Source organism: Oenanthe melanoleuca, chromosome 7 (assembly GCF_029582105.1).
Source record: "Oenanthe melanoleuca isolate GR-GAL-2019-014 chromosome 7, OMel1.0, whole genome shotgun sequence".
Lineage (NCBI taxonomy): Eukaryota > Metazoa > Chordata > Aves > Passeriformes > Muscicapidae > Oenanthe > Oenanthe melanoleuca.
Window position 1 is genome coordinate 27861735 of NC_079341.1, and position 22245 is coordinate 27883979.

General features: G+C 43.4%; 1 protein-coding gene across 3 annotated transcripts; it reads right to left on the bottom strand.

Moving 5' to 3' along the window:
* Positions 1-4473: 4473 nt before the first annotated feature.
* On the bottom strand, positions 4474-20892 carry MUC13 (mucin 13, cell surface associated). Of its 3 annotated transcripts, XM_056496530.1 has the most exons (17): positions 20614-20892; positions 18111-18248; positions 17523-17585; positions 16794-16856; positions 16426-16488; positions 16058-16120; positions 15325-15387; positions 13805-13924; positions 12796-12902; positions 11281-11339; positions 10441-10592; positions 9096-9221; positions 7855-7966; positions 7265-7302; positions 6649-6736; positions 6246-6441; positions 4474-5364 (listed from the first exon to the last, which is right to left on the bottom strand). In XM_056496530.1, the coding sequence occupies exons 1-17, from the start codon at positions 20675-20677 to the stop codon at positions 5314-5316; spliced, it is 1566 nt and encodes a 521-aa protein (XP_056352505.1). In that variant the 5' UTR covers positions 20678-20892; the 3' UTR covers positions 4474-5313. The 3 variants fall into 3 exon arrangements, with proteins under 3 accessions (XP_056352505.1, XP_056352506.1, XP_056352507.1); XM_056496531.1 differs by lacking the exon at positions 16426-16488; XM_056496532.1 differs by lacking the exon at positions 16058-16120.
* Positions 20893-22245: the final 1353 nt, after the last annotated feature.

The following is a 22245-nucleotide window of genomic DNA, read 5'->3' on the forward strand; positions in this document are numbered from 1 at the left end:
ATATGCCACAGGCATCACCTTTCAGCCCTTGAATAAAGCAGATCAGTGCATTCAAAAGCTGAGGAATGTCCCTCTGGTCCAGGATGTCCATCCAGCCCCAGACTGCTCCAGTGGGTGCAACAGGACAGCCTGTCTTGGAGCCCCAGCTTGTTTTACAGCCTTTCCTCCAGCCCCTCCACTTTCTCATCCTCTTGTTAGGGGGCACATCTCTCAAGGATGCATTTGCATCCCTGAATTTGCCTAATCTCTTTTTGAACCTGCAGATACAGCATCCACACCATCCTGTGGCACCAATGTCACTAACTGTGCCTGTAGTTTTTTGGTTTTTTTTTATCTGCTTTATGCTGACCTTTTCTAGCATTGTGTATCCCCAGATTCTGCTGGGTATTTGGCTGCCCCTCTGAGTCAAAGGCTTGGAAACCCATCAGTGATGGCTCAGTGCACTCAGTGAGTCTCCAGGATGGCTGTGCCTGGGAACACAGCTGGGTACCACAGCCCCCACACCTGCACCACTGGGCTGTGCTGCTCCTTTGGCTCCCCAGGATCAGTGTCTGGTCCCAGTCACCCTAACAGCTTCTATTTTTATTTTTTTTTTATTTTTATTTCTATCTATTTCTATTTCTATTTCTATTTCTATTTCTATTTCTATTTCTATTTCTATTTCTATTTCTATTTCTATTTCTATTCTCATCCCTCCTCTTATCTCAATGAAAGTGACTTGTCCTTTACTCCTGCTAGCTCTTTACTCTGTGTTGTCCTTCTTCCAAGTGCTCCAGCTCTTCCAGCTGATCCACTGCAGACTGGCAGACATGGGGAGCTACCCAACAGCTGCAGCTGTAAAAGCAGCCACAAAGTTATCACTGACTTTCTCTGCTACATCATCATCCCCATCTGCCACTTCTATACCCTTGTTGTCAGCATTCCCACTGATTTCCTAGCTGCCTTTGTGGCTTTGGTATATTTAAAGAGCCTTTTATCAGAGCTAGAGCATCCTTGTCAAGGCAATTTATAGATCTTATTTTTAGCCCTGTTTCTTTCCTGTTTATTTGTAACCTGACATGTTTTATGGGTTTCTTTGTTCTTAGATCACTTTGGACTTTTAGCGTTGGGTTTGGGGATTTTTTTTGACAAGCTGCTATAAAAATTAGTAATTTCATCTCATACCCCAAAACCTTGGAGAGGTCAATTTAACTCTGCTGGGAACCCTTAGTAGGCAAAGCTACTCTATCTCCCCCCCACCAACACCAGACAAATGGCATTGAAACAGAGAGCATTACTGGGCTAAAACTAAAAGGCTGGAGGATGGGAAATTTGGAGGAAATAGCAACTGATGACTTGGCAGTTGACAAATGACAGTCCTCCTCTCACAGGAGTGACAGATGAGGCAGTGCTAGGCTAGCCTTGCTGTAGACTGTGTGCTTTGAACCACAAATTACCAGCAGGATCCTCTGTCTCTGGGTTGTTCCAAGGTCTAGTCACCTTCCTGAGCCTGGGATGAAGTTGAGGAGATACACAAGAAGTGAGAAGTCAAGCCCCTTGGTCTGCAGTGGTATCTGACCTTCAATGTTCACTTTTACTTGTTTATGCCCCCAGCTTGGCACATCACATGCAGGATCTGCATAATAAAAAAGGAAACAAGGGGTGGCTTCCTCCAACAGGCAACCAGAAAAAAATCTGAGTGCTTCCTGCTTTCAGGCCTGAAAGGTGCTGCTTTCAAGTGTGATGGATGCTGGGCTTTTGCTGGGGTTTAGCTCTCAGTTTTGGGAAGGTTTCAGGTGCAAGCAGCGCTGACAGCAGCAGGCATGATCACCCCATCCATGCTTACCCTGCCATCCTGCATTCCCGAGGTGCAGCTCCTCTAAGGCACTGCCCAGACCCAGGTTCTCACCCCACTGCCATCCACAGCACCTGCCACACCCCTCCCCTCCCACCCCACACTGCTTGAGTATGCTTGGGTATATCTAAATAAATGTAGAATGGCATAAGACTGAAGCTATCCCAATATACCCAAGCAAACAGGTGTTGTAACCAGGCCAACCTCTGTCCCAGCTCCTTCATCACAGTTCAGCACACCCTGTGCAGACATGCCAAGAAATTACACTCTCCAGAGTGACTTTTGGTCTGGGATAAAAGTTGGTGGCAGACTTGAGTGGCAGCCTCTTCCCATCTCCTCTGTGGGTCGTGTGCCAGCAGGACACTCTGCTGCCCAAGGGAGAAGATGGATGGGAGAACCCGGGATGCAAAATGGTTTGTGGCAGCTCCCTGGAGCCTCTCAGCCTGCTGCAGGCACGTCCACACTCACACTGACAGCGAGGACACAACTCAGCTCCTTTCCTACGCCTACTTGGATTTTGAAGGATGGCAGCTGAAAGCAAGCATGAGTCAAGAGGCAGCAGTCATAAAACTCAACAAAGAGCATTTTCCATGATCACATTTACCCAGAATAGCCACACATTGCTAATAGACAAACAGAAGTGAAATATCTGGGAGTTTGCCCTTTCGGTACAGAATTCCAGTCCAGATAAAAGAACTGTAGCAGCCTTTGATATGCAAAACAGGAGCAGGCTCACAGAAGTATCTGATAGCCCCTCCCCAGCACGGGCTGAGTGAGAACTGTCCAGAGTTGCAGAAATTAGCTTTGATTAAGAGCAATTAAAATTCCTCTGCAGTTAAATGATGCAAACACCTGATTATTTTTGCTGCTTTTATTACCAGTGATAGCACATGCCGGGATATCACACCCTCAATAAAGTTTTATTGCAATAGTTCAGCATTCAGCTGCGTTTCCAGCCACTGCTGCTTTGCAAAAGAATGGGAGATGGCACTTAAAAGCCTTTCCACGTGTCTCTATAGTAGGTTACTGTTACATGTATTTTATGCATGGAACCAGGCAATTTACCCCAGTGAAAGAGACCACAATGATCATTTCAGTGGGCTGTTACTGTTGATGTTGAAAAACCTTTTCATTCAGCTCCATGTAAGCCCAAATTTCAGTCTAGCCTACAAAGACTGGGAGGAGGAGGTATCCAAGCAAAAACAGCCAGCTGAGTGAAGCTGAGCTTCATGACTTTTGGCCAGTTTCTGCCTTTATCCCATCCATTTTCCAGTCTCACTGCATGCAGACTTCCCTGGAGTAGAGTCTGCATGGGGTTAACAAAGTGCTGCAGACAGCAGAACCTTTTCCTGCTGCTGAAAAGTCAGAGCAAAGGGGGAAAGAAAAGGACTGAGCAGAGGATTAGAAGCTGAGAGCACCTCCTTCACCCTGTGGGGACACACAGGGCTCTAAGGAGAAGAAGGGGGCAATAGCATGATGGGGCACACATTAAATTGTTGGGGGAGGGAGCTCATCCAGCTTGCAGGGCTTTTCCAGCTGGAGGAGGAATGGGGCTCTCTGCCTCTGGTGATGAGTGCAGCCATCGTGCCCTGCTTTGCTCCTCACAGCCCAGTACTCTCAGAGGAAAAGGCAAGAAAACAAGACCAAATCCCCCCCACCCTTTGGAAGGTATCATGAGCAGCCCAGCCCAGCCAGCCCTGCTCCCACACTGATGTGCAGAGCTGCACACAGATGGGCTTGGCTGAGCCACCAGAACCTGTCCCCTACAGACCCTGCCCGTGGCAGACACTGTGCAGCCAGGTGACAGCAGCAAGCAGGACAGGAGTGAGCTGGGGGAAAGAAACAACGAAACCTCAGAAAAACACCAGAGAGAAAATGGCATGTTTTCTCACCAGGCTGTTTCTGAGAAAGCAAGGTCTACCTTCTACAGAAGCCACATGAGAAAGATTGGGATTTTTTAGGACTCAGCTTTCAATCACTAAACTGGCAAGTGGGAGCTGGCTTTGATCATGGAGAGACTGGAAACAAGCATCTGCATGGACATCCTGGAAATCTCTGCAGCCACAGACAGTGTTCTCTACCAGACCCCCAGATCTGTAATTTAAGCTGAAATACACTTCTTTTCACCTGGGCCATTAGCAGCTGCCATCAGACAGAGCAGCTTGTCCAGCATTTTCAAAGGAGATCCACCTGCACTAACTACCCAGTTCCCACCAAAAGTAATCACTGAATATTGGTGCCAGTCTCACAACAACAAACATATTAACTTCATTAATACCTAATAATATTTCTGAACTTCTGAGTGAAAGCTGGGTGCTGATGTAACTAGTCTGTGCACACTGGTGTCTAAACACTGCACAAATTTTAACATAAAATAGTCTCTGGAGTTTAGAAAAAACACTTATACCACTGGGAGGAACATAAGAAAGCCTTGGTTCAGAGAAAAAAAAATGTTTAATAGGAAAAGTTAATCTGCATATATAAAAACCAAAACACAAAATACAATAGAATTAAGTGATACTTTAAATGATTGTAACCTATAAATATATGTACATATGGGTGCATATAAGTATTTTATGCAATTATAATATGAATGCCAGTCAACAGATAATGCACACTCAGTAAAATTCAGTAACATATAAATTTTTTTACAGAGAGATTTATTGACTGTATGCAAGAAATTTTAAGAACCCCCAAACACCAAGCTTATTATCATTGGAACATAAAGACTTCAAAAGAAAAAAATATGCTGACACTTTCCACAGGAGCTAAAAATGTAAAACCAATGCAGTTTTGCAAGATGAAAAGAACAGTGTTTGTTTGAAGATATTGTATCTTGCCATTGTATTGGGAAGGAAGCAGTGGAAAAGGTCAGACAAGTACCATTGTCTCACACAACCCATGTCAGCAGAGATCTGACCACAATGCTTTCAGATGGGAAATACTGAATATGGGAAATACTGGGGGGTTGAGGATGGTGAAAAAACCTGTATCTAATACAGTAAAGTGAAACAGGTCAGGTTCTCAAGAAAAACAGTTTTCATCTGCCCAAAGCCATAGTTCAAATTAGGTGAGCACAAATCCAAGTGAAGCTATGGGTACTGATGTTTTTCAGCATCCCACACATTGCCTGGACCATCCTCTGGAAAAATCTGAAAACCAGCAGGGTTAAAATCCTGGTATCTTGTGTACACTCACTCTCTGGCCTCATCAAAGAAGTCTAATGTTTACAGGAGCACATTAGCTCTTTTAAAATAAGTCCTCTTCTTCTCCCTACTCTCTAACATTTTTCTCTTATTTCAAAGTTGTCCATGATCTCTTTCAAGCACGAGTCTTCCTCTAGAAAATCTTGAGAGAATCTGGGGTTAAGGACGTTGTTGTCTCTTCTGCTGCAGTAACTGCATTGGTGGGAGGCTGTGAAACTCTTAGCTCTGACCCAGGGTTGTGGTGGTCATCCATCCTCCTGCTGCTCTGGTCACTCAATATCTGTTCTGTGTCCTGAAGCCCCTGGGCTCCCGTGATGCTTCATACTACAGGGAATTTTTAGACAAGAAAAGAAGAGAAATGAGGACTCACAAATATCACTAAGTCCAACACTTGCATGAATGGCTCACACAGGATTTGGTCCCACAACCTTGATGTTATTAACCCAAACTGAGCTAATCTCAAGCCTCTGCTTCCTCTGTGGCTCCCTTGCAGAATTCATGGATAAAACAGGCTTTTTGAGGGTTTTCTTTCTTTTTTGTTTTGTTTGTTTTTAGACCATGCCTTCCACGTAATGACACACCCCTGCAGACCAGGCTCCCCTGTGCCACAGCAGTGCAAAAACTTCTATATTACTCGTGGCACTTCACACCTTTCCCCTCTTCAAGGCTGCAGCAGCTGCAGATGCTCTTGCTGTGAAGCAGGCAGCAGCAGGCAGTGGGAGCACACAATCCCTTGGGCATCAGTCCCACTTTAAACTGGCTGTGAGTCTTGCATGAGGCTGCAGCACCTGGTGACTGCAGAGCAGCCTGAAAGCAGCTCAGGTGGGAGCAGTCTGTGATGCTTGCAGGCACACCTGTGCTGAGGGATGAGTTTGGCCAGTGCAGACAAACATCCTGTGACACAACAGACCACTGGGCAGCCAAGCTCTTGCTTTGACCCTTGCTTTTCACATATCCCTCCTGTGGTTCAAGGATGACTACTGGGGCTTTAGAAAGGTCTTTGTGAGTGCTGATCTCCTCATTGAGGAAAATTTCTGTATCAAGAATTTTTTTCAGATGCAGCTACAGTTGTTTGGGTGTCTTTATACCACTTTGGCATTCTAGACCAAGTTGTACAGAGGGCAGCTTAGATTCCCATAATGTCTCTAGCCCACAGTGCTCCTGTTCAGGAATTCCACTCCCACACTACTATGTGAAACACTTACCATATCATCATAATCCCTCTCTGGAAAACGATCTCTATTTTTGGAACTCATCTCATAGGGGTTGTGAGGCTGATATCCTGGGTTTGCATGGCCAGATGTGGTCTGGACCCTGGGGAACATGCTTGGTCTGTCATCAGAGGTATTCGTGTCAGACTTTATCAGGCTCCTCCTCTCTGGACTTTGTTTGTGTTTTGCTCTTCAGAGGAGATGAAAAGAACAAAGGAGATTTTAGAAGACTATTTAGTCTTATTTGTTAAATCCAACTTAGTGATTTGTCCCACCTTATTTTGGATGCTCAGTCATTCTGAAGCATGCAACAGATTTTTATAGCATGCCTAGTGCAAAACCCTTATTATGAACACCCAGCAATGCAGCTTCTATTCACTGTAAGAAATATTCTTACCTGACTGAAACAATAGAGACTGCTATCACTAAACTCAGGATAATGGCTCCAAACACTGTGCCCACTATTATAAGGATGAGTTCAGTATCTGGGGGGAAGAAACAGCAAACAAGAAATGTGTCAATTAATAACTCCCAGTGAATATTGAAAAATGGGGAAGGAAAGGGAAAGGGAAAGATTTATTTCCAGCCTCCTGGTGCTTACAATATTTTGTGGACACAGAAGGATGTAAATTAAGGAGATCTGCATTAAAGACCATCTCTTATGGATGGCTATTTTGACCTCAGCTCTAGTTTCTAATGCCATGCACTGAATGGTTTTACACATTCAGTTATAGGGGAGGAACAGGAACAAATGAGAGGATGTAGAGGTTGTTTAAGCTAGTATTGTTAAATGCTAAATTGTGTAGTTAGGTATCAAACAGGCTCTTCCCATGCCTTAGGCACATAAGGCAACAGAGAAATTTCACTCTTTTTTTCCCTTAACATTTTCCTTCTATAAATGCAGAATGGTGGCATCTCTAAAGTCTACTACATTTTTTGTTATCTCAGACAGATTAAGCATTACTAGGTATTTTTCAAGACCGTAACTAAAAATTACAAATTCTTATACTTACTGTCAGTGCATTCCTCCCCAGAGTAGCCCACTGGACAACTACAGGAGAGAAAAAATAAAAAGGGGAAAGGAAGAAAAGATGATCTTTAGGGTCTCTTTTAATCCAAACCATTGTATTATCACAAAACAATAGTATATTTCCCCCTTTTGTCAGAAATTTCTCCACAAGGTTTGTTCATTACAGGTTTCCTCTAACCCTATCTTCATGTTAAATTATTTACTTTCATTAGAGTGAAACAATCTGAGATTTTCAGAGTGATTTGTGATCTCAGCACTCAAAGTTTCAGGTTCTCAGTCTGAAAAATGTTAAAGGGACTTAATTTTTCTAAAGAGCTAAACTCTGCTCCTCTGAGCCACTTGGAATTGCCATACAATGTCTTTAACAAAAGTATAACATCTATAAGGACTGGCAACTCCATCTTCCTTCCATAGTAGTTTCTTATACTTAAAATATATGAACTTTATGGTAAGAAATGTTCAATTTGCAGCAGTAATAACCACAAAAAGAGCCTGCTCTGGGCTGCAGCTGCCCCCCTGACAGATGTTCACCTCCACCTACAACCAGGAATGCAGGAAGAAGTGAGTACTCACGGCACACAGTCTCCAAGCTTGGTTTTAAAGTTAGCCATACATTTGCATGTTGGAACCTCTTCTTCTTTTACACAGTACTTGTGCTTTGCTGCAGAACAGCTTTTACTGCAAGCTGTATTTTCAGGGAGGAAAACATGAGTGAATTGCAGATAGAAGATTATTTTATTGCTCTAGAAACACACACCCACCCCTCTCCTAAGCTTTAAGGCATCAGAATGGCTTTTTTTAGGACTGCACCAATGTAAAACACAAACTGAAATATAAAATCACAAAATTGGAAGTAAACAGGCTGTGTTTAAAATCATCCAGCTTCATCCAAAAGGAAATCTGGCTAGGTTGCATCTTCCATAGGCAAGCAATGGCCTGAATTTTGATTTGTATGGAAAACTGCATCAGTTTTAGACAGGCATGGGACCACAAAGGCCTACACTGGACCACATCTCACTGGGATTTATTGTAGCCAGCTTTCATAACTTTATAATGGATTTTTGAATTATTTGTTGTTTTTCAAAAAAAATCTTACATCTTAGACTTCTTTATTTTTGCTTCTATAGTGTCAAAATTTTAGTTTCCATAAGAAGAAAATAAGGTATTTTGTAGAAAATTAGGTACACTGTAGAAATGTAGGTACATCACAGGGCTTTGGAGGGTAGCTAAATATAAACAGAGCACTTACTAACAGACTCAAAACAAGAAAGTAAATAAAACTTAGCAACTAACAGGGTTAAAAAATGACAAAAATGACAGAAATCATTCTTCTCACAAAAGCCTGTCTAAATCCAGTTAATGCAAACCTAGAATTATGAACAAGGGACAGAGCCTTAACAGGTCATTGTAGTGCACCATGAGACTTCCAGTTCTGTAGCTGCCTTCAAGTTACATGCAGAATTTATTCCCAAAATAAGTTCTAGCATAGGAATATATAATAATCCGCTGTAATAGGATTCAATTTGTTCCATCCTTTACCTGTTTAGGTTTCAGTTCTTACCAGGACTCCAACAATTCAGTTAAGGACTTGCCTACTCACTGTTTACAGTGATGATTTTATCAAGTTTAATAATTTGTTCTACTGCAATAAAATTACATATTTGTTGAAAGTGAAATGTATGTGTTTCCATGGTTTTCTTCATAGGATGCACATTCCCTGATTTTTAGAGGTCAGCACCCTTCTCAAAAAGGGACCAAGACAGGGATTAAGCAGGTCAGCCTTTCAGGGATAGATAAAGAAGTGAGGTTCTTACCTGAACAAGAACGATCATCCCATTGTGTCTTTTCTAAATCAGATTTGCATTTGCACTCTGGAAGTGTGTCCCCTTCACACACTGTGGTTTTAGTATCACACTGATAAACATCACAATGTTTTGCCTCTTTAAAAGAGAAACAGGGAGCAAACCTCAATATCCTTTCATAGAAAGCAGTGCCCAATAAATCACAAAACTATTTATTTAATAATTCTAAATAGAAAAAATTTTAAGTCCTTTTCCTGGGACATCAACATTGCAGGTTTTGGACCAGCCATTTTTTTCCTCCTTGCTCTTTACCAGTTAAGGTCCAGTTTCCATCACATCTTCTGACTTTCTGCTTCTCAGCCTTCTACAACTACCTCCAAACCTTCCTGGCTCCAGTCATAACTATAACTATTCTCCCAAATTAAAAAACCATAACTATTCTCCTGAACTGAACTGTGAGACCCAGATCCCATAGAGTTCTAGAGAGATATAAACATTTATGGGCATGCAGCTTATTCCATGAGCAGCATTTAGTATCCTGTTTGCCCAGTTGCTCTTTAGATCCATGTTCTTGTGGTGGGAATGGTTTAAAGACCTCAGTGCATGCTGTAGAGGGATGTGACTGCTCTGGTGCTTTGGGGGCTCCCAGTGATTTTCTATTTCTTTCTCACAGCTGAGGTGGATACAGTCACCTTCAGAGACCAAACTCAGGCTTTAAGCCATGAAATGGACTCTTAATTATCAGCTATGCCTTTTAAGAAAGCTGATTTCAAAATAAGAACTTATATTTTTTAAAAAATAATTTAAAATATTTAAAAAAATCTTTATTTTAATTAGAAACTCTTTCTCCCAGTATTACACCTTTAATAGTGCAAGACTTCACTGGTTTAGATCAACAAATCCCTTAGCTCAGTATCTAATCAGTGAGGCCTCATTTCAATTACCATTGCTTAATATGGGAGAAGTCTAAAGAGAGTGTCATCCTATTTTGCCAGTAAAATACCAGCTTATGCTCAGAAGAACAATATATATATATATGTATATATTTTACTCTGATTTTTCCCACTTTTTTTAATGTGTAGCAGGTTAAAATCACCTCACCATTGCTTACCAGGGAATAAATATTTTCCTTTTCTTCTTTACACGGGAAGAAGGAAGCCTTAATAAACCTTAATAAAACAAAAGAGCCTAGCACTGAATGGTAGAATCTTCAAAATTACCTAAGATTGGACATTCAGCTCCTTAAAATCAACAAGACTTATGATTTGATGGGCTGCTATGCCCACAGAAATCTTCCAACCAGGTTTTAAGAACCTGTTTCTGCTGGTTAATGACTTCCCTAGCAGGAGTTACATACCGGAATAAGACTGGACATAGAACTGGTTTCCCTTTTCTAGTGCTTGTTGTACTGCAGAATAAACTGTCTTGTTATTTTCAGGAGAGTCCGACGTGAACAGGCTTGTCACTTTTACATTCAGTGGAACAGAATTTCTGCTTTTGCCTGGACGTCTGAAAAGGAGAGAGAGTGCCATTTTAAAGTTTCACATAATCCATATGGATAGAAAGCTAGATGCAGAGATCAGAGAAAATCTCTGCCAAATCTCCCCCTCCTCCTCAGCTTCTTTCTTCCTATAATGTAGGCAGTTGCTATGAGCTCTGGGGACAGTAGATGGGGATGGGAAAAGAGAAACATCTCTCTTCTCTACCTAGACCAGCAAGGCACTTATGCCCACAGCTGCAGTCACCACAACCCACCCAGTAGCATCTTTGCTCAACCTGCCACCAGGAGACAACATCAAATGCACAATAAAATGCATTTTCTATGCCTCCTGCAACAAGGGTGTGTTTTAAATTAAGCTGGGACTCCAAGCTGGGCAGCACTCCCAGCAGTCATAGGAACTTGGAGCTAACTGTGAGAATTCCAGACATGTCAGATATGACAGGGACTGCTGGTTACAGCACAGTGCTGCATCCTACATGGTGCCAGAAGCAGGACATCCAGTGTGGAGCTGCCTCAGCCAGCCCATTTCACTGATATATTGGGGTAAAAATGGGGCCAGCATCCCTCCTTTATGGGGAAACATTCTGAGCTGAACTCACCCCATATCTTTTATTGAACTGAGAACTTCATGGGAAGCAGATTAAAATGAAGCATGTGGGAAGTGTGTATATGCAAAAACCAAACCAGCAAACTTACGGAATTTCTATGATGACAGTTTCTACATAGCCTGTTAGAGTTCCAAGGGCCTCCTTAAACTGTAAAAGAGAAAGAAATTGGAGTTCAAGGCAAACATTAGGAAAAAAATCACACAAACCACTGAGGCTTCTGCAGTGAAGTTTTAATACAAAATATGCTACTATAGGCACAAATAAAGTAAGGTGATGTGTTAAATCCACTAGACAGGGTATTGCAGAAGAGGAACAGTGGGGTGGTGCTGTAGAATATGGAAGAACAGGGAATCTGGGAGGGCAGTGGAGGGATGAAGAATGAGTGTCAGGCCAGGTTAAGTGGCTGATAGTTACAGATACCCTTTGCAAACCCATTGCTCAGGAGGGTGTCTCCACAGCACCAGTCTATGGACAAGCAGGGGGAAGAGGGAGAAGTCAAGCTCCTCACAGATGGCACTGAGAGGCAGTGAAGTGGGATCATCAGGGGTTGATCTTGTGGGAAGAAGCACTGATGAAAGCACTGGGAGCTGAACAGGATAAGAAGAAAAGTCACTGCTCTCCCTCATCCCATGTGAAGCAGGGAGCAGACAGTGGAGGCAGCTGCCTCCAACTGCCACACAAGCAGGAGGCACCATGAGAAGAGGACAAGATGTCTAATTCAACTGAAATGAAAGATAAACTATCCATCTTTCTTTGTAATAAAATTCAATTTATTTTCTATGCTATTTTCACTTTTCATTCTATTATGTATCTGTTTTAGTCCTACATATGATGCTCTTCTGTAGCCATACCATGAAAAAATGCCAGACAAGAAAATTGAGAAAATATTTTTTAACATTCTGGAGGAACAACTTTTGGTTGCTTTCTGATACAACATTCATAGTAAGTAATATAATAATATGCATAAATTGATTACCACGTTTGATGATTCCTGATTAACATCTGGTGAATAAATTTTAAACAGATATCTGGTAGAGTTGCATATCTATTCTTCCTTACTGACAGAAAGAGAAATAAGCAAATTCACTTGTTTCAACATGCCAGCATAAACTAAACTGATCACCTTATTTCTCCAGGAAATTTGCTGCCAGATTTTATGTAATCATAAAATTATAAAAAGTGTGCAGTACCCATTTCACTACTAACATTAAAATACTAATACTGGCAGACTTATGCAAGAGGCTTATTATTCAGTATTTAGACACAGCAGGACAGCCATTCAGAAAAGTCTGTGCTGTATATAACCAATAATTTTATTTTAAAAAATTAAAGTTGTTCATTTTTACTCATACCACTGAGTATTATTGAGCCTTCAGCAAACAGCAGAGAGGAGAAACTCAATAGGCTGGAAAACTTCACTCAGCCTCATTGTTTCTGTAGAGGGAATGGTGAAAGATGCAGAGCAACTTTTGTGAGAACTCCCCAGAATAGAAGTGGTACTAAAAATGCAGATATTACTTCAGGGATTCCCTTTCCTTCAGCAAGAGCCATCTGAGAGCAAAGTGCAAGTCTTTTATAAATAGGTCTAAACTAAGTTACTTACAAATTTTGACAGATTGTTGAACACATCTTCATACTCCGTGGAATTTACATCTTCAAGACTATCAGTGTAATTTGCATTCACTGCAATGATTGCTGGGAATACTTTCCCTGAAATGAGAACAGAGGGTGTAAATTAGAAAACTTTCATGGAAGTCCAGTTTCACCTTAGAGTTCTCCAGCCTTCAGGGATGGGGAAATATAATGCAGAAAGCAAACCAGTGCTATTTTTCGTGTACAGGAGGGATCAGTAGAGGACAAATCAATTCAGTCACAATGGGGGATGCACTTTGGCTGCCAGGGAAGAAGGCAGGAACCTGGGCCCAACCAATCTGTCCTGGTTATGACACTGAGTAACATTAAACTGTCAGCATGGCCTGAAGCTAAAAGACTTTGTGAGTTGTTACAGAATTTAGTGAGAAAACAATGTCTATTAAGGACTCCAAATTTGCAGCCTTTAATCAGCTAATGTGGTTCACTGTGGCTTATAGAGAAAGTAGTTCAGAATCTACCTGCTTCTTAAGCCTCACAAGCAAATGTGAGAATCCTGCTTGCTCATCCCTAAATAAGAAGCCCTATTTTCTCACATGCTTGGCCTCAAGAAGCATTTCAGAGATGCATTTCAACAGGACTCTGGTGAGTGTTTAGCAATGGGGAAAATCAATCTGGTTTTCACAGGTCTTCATAAGTTTGGTCCTTTTTAAATCATTGCTGTATGTTTTGATGTCAGGTTTACACTTGCATTTTTTTCCTGCTTTTCACTCATTTTAATCCCCTGCACTCCTGACAGAGAATTCACCTTCTTTTTCTAGAACATTAACCTCTTTGGCTGTCACTGTTTTGTGAGATAGCAATCTAGGTCACTGTAGGAGTGGCTGTGTGCAAAGCAAGAAATCACTCAGCACTTTCCCAGACTGATTGTGTTTTCAATTATAACATGAAAACAAGCAATATTGGAAGTAAAAGTCACCTGAGCAGGTAACTGAAAGCATTGATGCCCTTCTGCAACTCACCTCCGTAACAATTCTCATTACTGTAGTATAATCCATATTGGCACACACAGGTATACCTGCTGTTTAAGGAAACACATGTAGCTGAATTTCTCCCACAAGGATCTCCATTGCAGAAGTCCACTAATACCAAGATAAAAGATATCCACATTAGGGTTTCTGTGAATTTCTGAAATAGCCAGTTCATACATAAAGTAATTCATATGTTGAATAGTTCATATGTACCTCTGCTAAAGGAATCTACCAGGTATGTTTTAGAGAGTATAGATGCAATTGCAGAGCATGCTGTACCTTGCTTGTTTAATGGATAGTAGCTGTTTTCCCTACACAACCCAGCAGGATATCACAGTGAGGAGTATGGCTGAAATTCATTATCTGTCATACTGAGCATTCACAGTTCAAATCTACTTAATACAACTGAAACCAAATCAAAGAAAGAAAGTATATCAAGGCTTGCCAGAACCAGTGACTGTTAGAAAAAGACTACAATAGCCTGTGTGTCTTTAATACTGCACTGGTACATACTTGCTTTATTATGACAGTGTAATAGAACAGGCCTTTACTGCAGACACATTGATAAAATGAGGGCTCCAAAGTGAATCATTATAGTATATTTTCTCTGAGGAATTATATATATGCTGTAAGGTTTTAGAGTATGCATTTTATGGCTGTACACAACTTAAGTAGTTAATAAGCAATAAAAAGTTAAATTTCTATACATCTTATATATAGGATGGTAATTACAGTTCTCTTCCAAGACATCAAATTCTGTTTTTCACTCTGCCTGGTTTTTTACACTTCACTTCATAAGTACATTCTCATAGATGAGACATTTTCTGTGAAATGGGGAAAAAAATAGGAATTCTCATTCATACCCCAAAAAATAAAAGGTAAAACACTTAATAAATTTTCATTTCCTATAAGGTTTATCCCCAAACATATTTTCCAGAGAACCTAACGAAGCCTTTTTTTTATCCTGATGATAAAGATCCCAAGCAGAAAGCAACAACAATTATGAACTCCTCCAAGCACATTCCACTCGCAGCAAGGGCCCTCAGGCAAGAGAGGCAGGGAGATACAGCATTAAATGGGGACACTTTGCCTACACTGGGCCATACTGGGATGGAACACAGTGTGTATGGAGAGCTCCATGGATGGATACATGCTCCACAGACACAGCTCCAGGCCCCAGCCCCATGCAGAGGTTGCCCCAACTCCCTCCCTGATGGGGCTCCAAGAGCCTCAGGAACAACTAACTATGGGCCAGGTCAGGGGCTGGACAGGGCAGGCTCCTCCTATGGACCCCAACACTTTCTCCTGGCAGCAAAGGCCACCAGGAAAAAAATGAACAGTGGAAGGTATTCATGGCCACCATCTGGGCAGGTTTGTCTTCTCTGGAAGAAGAACTTGGGAAACTCAGGCAAGAAAATGCCTTCCTGTCAGAGGGGGCTACAGAGCTCCCTGGGACCTGTTTACTCCAAGCTGTCACCACAAAAAGCTGCCTGAGCAGTTTTGCTCCTTACCTGCAGGTGTTGGGCTTGTTGTCACTGATGGCTCAGGAGTTGTTTCATTTACAGTACTGTTGTCTGAAGAAGGGAAGAGAAGAGACAGATCAGCACTGCCAGCAGTGTCTGTTCAGAAATCCTTGGGGAATTCTGTGTGTGTAGGACCAGTGCTGGGCAGGTAAGTGCAGTGGATCCTTGTGGGGCTGAGCAGTCAAAGCCCTGAGCACCCTTGCCCAGCCTCTTGGCTCTCAGGGGCTGAGATGCCCGTGACACCTGATGTGTCCCCAGTGACAGTGCTTGAACACAAGGACCTCACACACACTGTGCTGTCCCCAGCTTATCTGTGCTTTGTGGCCACAGCTGTGCTGGCCAAAGCTGTCACATCCTGCAGCAACCAGCCCCAGGCACAGCTCCCTGCAGGATCTGGTCACAGGATTCCCCTGGGCATCTCTACAGGGATCCCCTTCTATCCAGGCCTGAGGCACGAGGCAAAGGCACTAAACACAAAAAGAGCAGCCTCCTCCAATCTACCCCAACACATTCTCCTGGCAGCAAAAACCAGCAGGAAGAATCCAAACAGTGGAAGGTACTCATGGCTACCATCTGGGCAGCTTTGTCTTCTCTGGAAAAACCACTTGGGAAACCCAGGCAGGGCAACTCCTTCCTGTCAGAGGGGGCTACAGAGCTCCCTGGGATCTGTTTACTCCAAGCTGTCACCACAAAAAGCTGCCAGAGCAGTTTTGCTCCTTACCTGTAGGTGCTGAGCTTGGAATCACAGATGGCTCAGGAGTTGTTTCATTTACAGTACTGTTGTCTGAAGAAGGGAAGAGAAGAGACAGATCAGCACTGCCAGCAGTGTCTGTTCAGAAAGCCTTAGGGAATTCTTTTGGGGAACCTCCTCTAGTCTACACATTCTCCTTGCAGCAAAGGCCAGCAGGAAGAATCAGAACAGTGGAAGGTATTAATGGCCACCATCTGGGCAGCTTTGTCTCCTCTGGAAGGGGAGCATGGGAAACCCACACAGGGCAACTCTTGTCAGAGGGGGCTACAGAGCTCCCTGGGACCTGTTTACTCCAAGATGTCCCTATAAAAAGCTGCCTGGGCAGTTTTGCTCCTTACCTGAGGGTGTTTGGCTTGTTGTCACTGGTGGCTCAGGAGCAGTTTCATTTGAAGTTCCATTTTCTGAAGAAGGGAATAGAAATGTCAGCACTACCCAGCAGTGTCTGTTCAGAAAGCCTTAAGGAATTCTTTTGGGGAACCTCCTCTAGTATACACATTCTCCTTGCAGCAAAGGCCAGCAGGAAGAATCAGAACAGTGGAAGGTATTCATGGCCACCATCTGGGCAGCTTTGTCTTCTCTGGAAGAAGAACTTGGGAAACTCAAGCAAGAAAATGCCTTCCTGTCAGAGGGGGCTACAGAGCTCCCTGGGACCTGTTTACTCCAAGCTGTCACCACAAAAAGCTGCCTGAGCAGTTTTGCTCCTTACCTGAGGGTGTTTGGCTTGGAATCACTGGTGGCTCAGGAGCAGTTTCATTTGAAGTTCCATTTTCTGATGAAGGGAAGAGAAATGTCAGCACTGCCCAGCAGTGTCTGTTCAGATAGCCTTGAGGAATTCTGTGTGTGTAGGACCAGTGCTGGGCAGGTAAGTGCAGTGGATCCTTGTGGGGCTGAGCAGTCAAAGCCCTGAACACCCTTGCCCAGCCTCTTGGCTCCCAGGGGCTGAGATGCCCGTGACACCTGATGTGTCCCCAGTGACAGTGCTTGAACACAAGGACCTCACACACACTGTGCTGTCCCCAGCTTATCTGTGCTTTGTGGCCACAGCTGTGCTGGCCAAAGCTGTCACATCCTGCAGCAACCAGCCCCAGGCACAGCTCCCTGCAGGATTTGGTCACAGGATTCCCCTGGGCATCTCTACAGGGATCCCCTTCTATCCAGGCCTGAGGCACGAGGCAAAGTCACCAAACACAAAAAGAGCAGCCTCCTCTAGTCTACCCCAACACATTCTCCTTGCAGCAAAGGCCAGCAGGAAAAGATGGAACAGTGGAAGGGATTAATGGCCACCATCTGGGCAGCTTTGTCTTCTCTGGAAGAAGAACTTGGGAAACTCAGGCAAGAAAATGCCTTCCTGTCAGAGGGGGCTACAGAGCTCCCTGGGACCTGTTTACTCCAAGCTGTCACCACAAAAAGCTGCCAGAGCAGTTTTGCTCCTTACCTGAGGGTGTTTGGCTTGGAATCACTGGTGGCTCAGGAGCAGTTTCATTTGAAGTTCCATTTTCTGAAGAAGGGAATAGAAATGTCAGCACTGCCCAGCAGTGTCTGTTCAGAAAGCCTTGGGGAATTCTGTGTGTGTAGGACCAGTGCTGGGCAGGTAAGTGCAGTGGATCCTTGTGGGGCTGAGCAGTCAAAGCCCTGAGCACCCTTGCCCAGCCTCTTGGCTCCCAGGGGCTGAGATGCCCGTGACACCTGATGTGTCCCCAGTGACAGTGCTTGAACACAAGGACCTCACACACACTGTGCTGTCCCCAGCTTATCTGTGCTTTGTGGCCACAGCTGTGCTGGCCAAAGCTGTCACATCCTGCAGCAACCAGCCCCAGGCACAGCTCCCTGCAGGATCTGGTCACAGGATTCCCCTGGGCATCTCTACAGGGATCCTCTTCTATCCAGGCCTGAGGCAGGAGGCAAAGGCACCAAACACAAAATTGCAACCTCATCTAATCTTCCCCAGTCCTTCCCCTTTGCTGCAAAGATCAACATGGAAACAGGGATTTGTGGAGATTATTCACAACCTTGATCTAGGTACCTTTGTCTCCCCTGGGAGAGGAACTTGGGGAAGCCTCTGTGGGGCTGCTCCAGGAAGGGGCTGCCTGAGGGCTTTGCTCCTTACCTGTGCTTCTTGAGGCTGGTGTCGCTGTGCTAAGGGTGTCCTGAGCAGCACTTTCTGGTAAAGGAAAAAGAAGAGAGAGGGCAGCACTATTTGCATTCAGGACAATTCATGAGCAGATAATTGTGGGGGGACCTGTGTGTGGCTGAGCAGCCACATCCCTGGGCAGCCTTACCTCACCCTTTGCCTGTCCCCAGACCTTGTGTGCCATTGGTGTTATTTTTCTCTCACAGTCCTTCTCTCACACCCTGCTCTTGTTATTGCTTTTACTCTTCCAAAACATTTTAGTTATTTATTTTTAAGTTGTTTGGTTTTGCTTTTTTTAACCTGTGTTATTCTCAACTCTTGATATAAAGAATGAGTTCAGGTTTGAGGGGTTTGTTTGTTTTGTTTTTCCTAGTTGTAAGAACAAATTATAAACCAGCCTTGCTGATAAATGTCTGATACTGACAAATGGCCAGTTTGGATCATGTAATCTAACTTTAATCTTGATTAGTTAATTATATTTATATAATTATTAATTAATCATTTATATATGAATTATATATATAAACTTATTTACTGTCAGTGAATGCTGCTGCAATCATAATTTTATCTAAAGCATTAAAAGCATGCAGCTGAAAGACTAATGTATTTGTGGCTAAGATCCTTGTCACTATAGCACTGTGCACATCTCAGCAGACATTTGAAAAATAGACGTTTAAAAAATAGAAGTTTTCTAGAGCTTTATAGGGCTTTGAAAATCCAAAGTGAGGAAAATCTTTTACACTTTTTTTCTGATGGTCAATATTTCTCACATAGAAAAGGCACATGCAAGAGACAAGCCATCCATTAGCCTCCTCCAGGTGAAGGGAAACATGAGCAATTGTGCCAGTTCCCTGCCAGGTCTCCTGCTTCCTCTGGTCACTGAGTTCTATAAACAGAATTATTTGTTCCCCAGTTAGTGTCAATAGATATTTTCTTATAACTGTGATAATAAGAATCTCTGGTGGCCACAGGCAATGGATGTTGGAACAACAACCTGTTACAGAGGTAGTGCTCTTTAAACAAATGTTAGAGCTGGGAGGCTCTGGCTTGCCATTATCCAGGAGGGAGTAGCCTTTGGACTCAGGAAGAACAGCATCCATGGTGCCAGCAGAGTGCATGAGCTGCAATTGAACCTTGTGGGAGGGCTTGGCAAAGGTAACCTGAGCAAAGGTGGCTAATTTATGGCTCTGTGTGCCTAGACCTAACCTTCTGTGTATGGAAACAAGATGTGTTAATGGGTTTGGGCACTAAACTGTGATAAAGAAATGGATGGTACCACCAAGGCTGTACAATGGCAAAGACATCTGGCTGCTGGGCAGGGCAGGGCAGGGCAGGGCCTTTGCCAGTACTATTCAATTGGACACATCCTGCAAAGCTTTTACAGTATTTGCTTAGAATGAAATGGTTCTGGGCAGATCTATCTTGATGCAGTCTGATCAAGTGAAAAACAGGTATTGCTTTCAGTGAGTCTTAGCACAAGATTTTTCACATCTTGCTGTTACCTACAAGTCTCCAATCAGAAAACCAACCAATTGACAATCTTAAAGACTTCTATGCTTATGATTTACAGCTGAAAATGGGTCTGTAGCACACTGTGGATGTTGCTGGAAATACATCTGTTCGTTCACAGTAGTCAACAGACACCCACAACTATCTGCCACCAGCTTAACAAGTCTTAATTCAGCCAATATCTCTGCAATTTTATCTTTGTATTAGCTAGGAGTTCCTGTCCTCTCACAGCTTCAAGTTGCTACAAAACTCTTCATATACATGCTTTAATTCTGCTAATGTCTTCACCCCCTCATACCTCTCACTGAGTATCAGGAAAAGGCAAGTTTGGCTGAAGGCTCTGGCTCACAATTTCCAGCTTCGGCACAATGCCAGAAAAATGTACGAAGTGGCTCAAGAATGACACCTTTGGTTTGAACAGATTACAGTACAACCCTCTTGAAAGCTGGTGGTTATGTTTCCATTAATTTATTTCAACAGGAAGGAACAAAAGCTCTGTGAGTCAACTCAGGGCGAGCTGCTTTCCAGACTGGTTGGTTAAGGAGCCTCTGGCCAAAAAGGTACTGGGCTGGAACAGTTGCACCTTTTGTTATGACTGTAACAGAGCTTGAATTACCTGGGTATAGTATGAAAGTCCTGAAAACTGCTCTTGGAATAGGCTTAATTAGGTTAATCATAAGCACCAGTGATTTTCCATTGTTCTGCTAACAAGGAAAGCCATTGGCTTGCAGTGGCATCTTTCACCATTAATTAATCAAAATCTAGACATGCCGAATTGTGTATCACAACTGGCTTCTCAACAGCTGCTGAAAGCACTAGGAAATCCATTCACTGCCACACAATAGCTGCCTTGATAAATCACAAAACAGAAGATAGTGGTTCTTACCTTTCAAAAGGCTCAACACCAGGCCGAGCCACACAGCGAGGAGCACAGAGCGTCTCATTGCCATTCCTGTTGCTGCTAAGCCTAAGAGAAAGTGCCTTTCTCTTCTGGTGCCAGCTCATTTAAGGTTCCAGCCACAGGTAGAGAGCTCAGCCCCGAGCTGACGTCACGGTGGCAAGTGGCAAATGATAAATCCAAGCGGTGTTTTCCTTCCTCCTCAGGCTGGGAGGAGATTTCTGGACCTGCAGCGTTCTTTCTTTCAGTCATAAATATTTGAGATCTGTTGACACAAGGGATTTACTGCTAAATAAGCTGACATGGGAACTGACAGTGCACCAGCTATCCCCTGCTAGCTTTCCATACCAACACCTTCCGTGCAAATTAAATGAAAGGTGCAGTATAATCTGTTCTAAAAGTGGAAGAAGTGACCCCATCCCCAAGGCATGCTAATTATGCACTTGGAAAAAGAGTACTTGGGATCCACATGCTCACTTCCCTTCCAATGCATTAGCTTCATTCCTCAAACTCCAATTATTATTTTTTATAAACAAAATCTTATGTTAACGCACTCCTTACTGTTTAACAGGTTAAAAAGAAACAGAAAACACCTGCACCTTGACATCAAAGAAACAGGACTGATGGCCCTTCTGGCAGTGACCGTGGCTGTTTTGTTTGCTGCCCTCATGTGTGTTGCAGGCTCACTGAAGTGGTGGGTGAAGAGGAGAAGGAGCAGGCAGGACAGCCAGCAGGTGGTTTTGTGTGTATCTGAGTGGCAGCCTCCCTTTCTTCAGAGGAAGAGTATTCCTGTCAAGGACACATTTGTAGCCAGGGATGGTCAGGCTGGAGCACAAATCCTGCAGTGGATCTAGAAATAAAAAGCCTAGAAAGCCATGAAGCTTTCTTGGTAATGCTGCTGTGATGTGAGGGAAGCAGGTTGGAGACTGAGACTTTTTAACATTGCACTCCAGGAAGCTTCTGAAATGGCCAGTGAGAAACCAAGATGGGAAAAAAGGTCTCAGTGGGCAGGATTTGGTTATTCCAAAGTCTCTTACTTTTACCTGCCTCCCCTCCCCAAATTCTCCAAGTGTTTGTTCTGCTTTGTGCCCCAGTATAATGCACTGCTTGAGATCAGCTAGGCCAGATCCGTGATGTCCAGTTCCTTCTTTGCAGGCAAAGGTGTAATTTCTCTCATTTTGGAGGTCTGAGTGACTGTATCCTGCCACAACTGCCAGTAAAGCCTTTCTCTGAAGCAAACACAGGTTATGCCATCATTATCAGACAAAAGAAGGATGAACAGCCCATCAGTGTACCCCCTGCAATGCCACCTCTAATGGTGCTGGAGCTGGTCTCCTCTGGCAGCCCCCACTGACACAGCAGGTCATGAACACACTTCTGAATGCCAAGTAACAGCTCAGTGTGGTAAATGCCTCTCCCTTCATCTGCTTTTGTTTAATCTTCTGTTTTAAGAACAAGAAATGCAGTCTTGGGTAATCTTCTATATTGAGAGGGTGTATCTCCTTGAGTGAAGGAGGGTGAGAGAGAGCAGAGTATTACTCAAGTCATTCCTGAGCTTAGGGCTGTCTGTAACTTTTAACTTGCACTGAACCAGGAAATTCTGCTGGCTTACAGACAGCA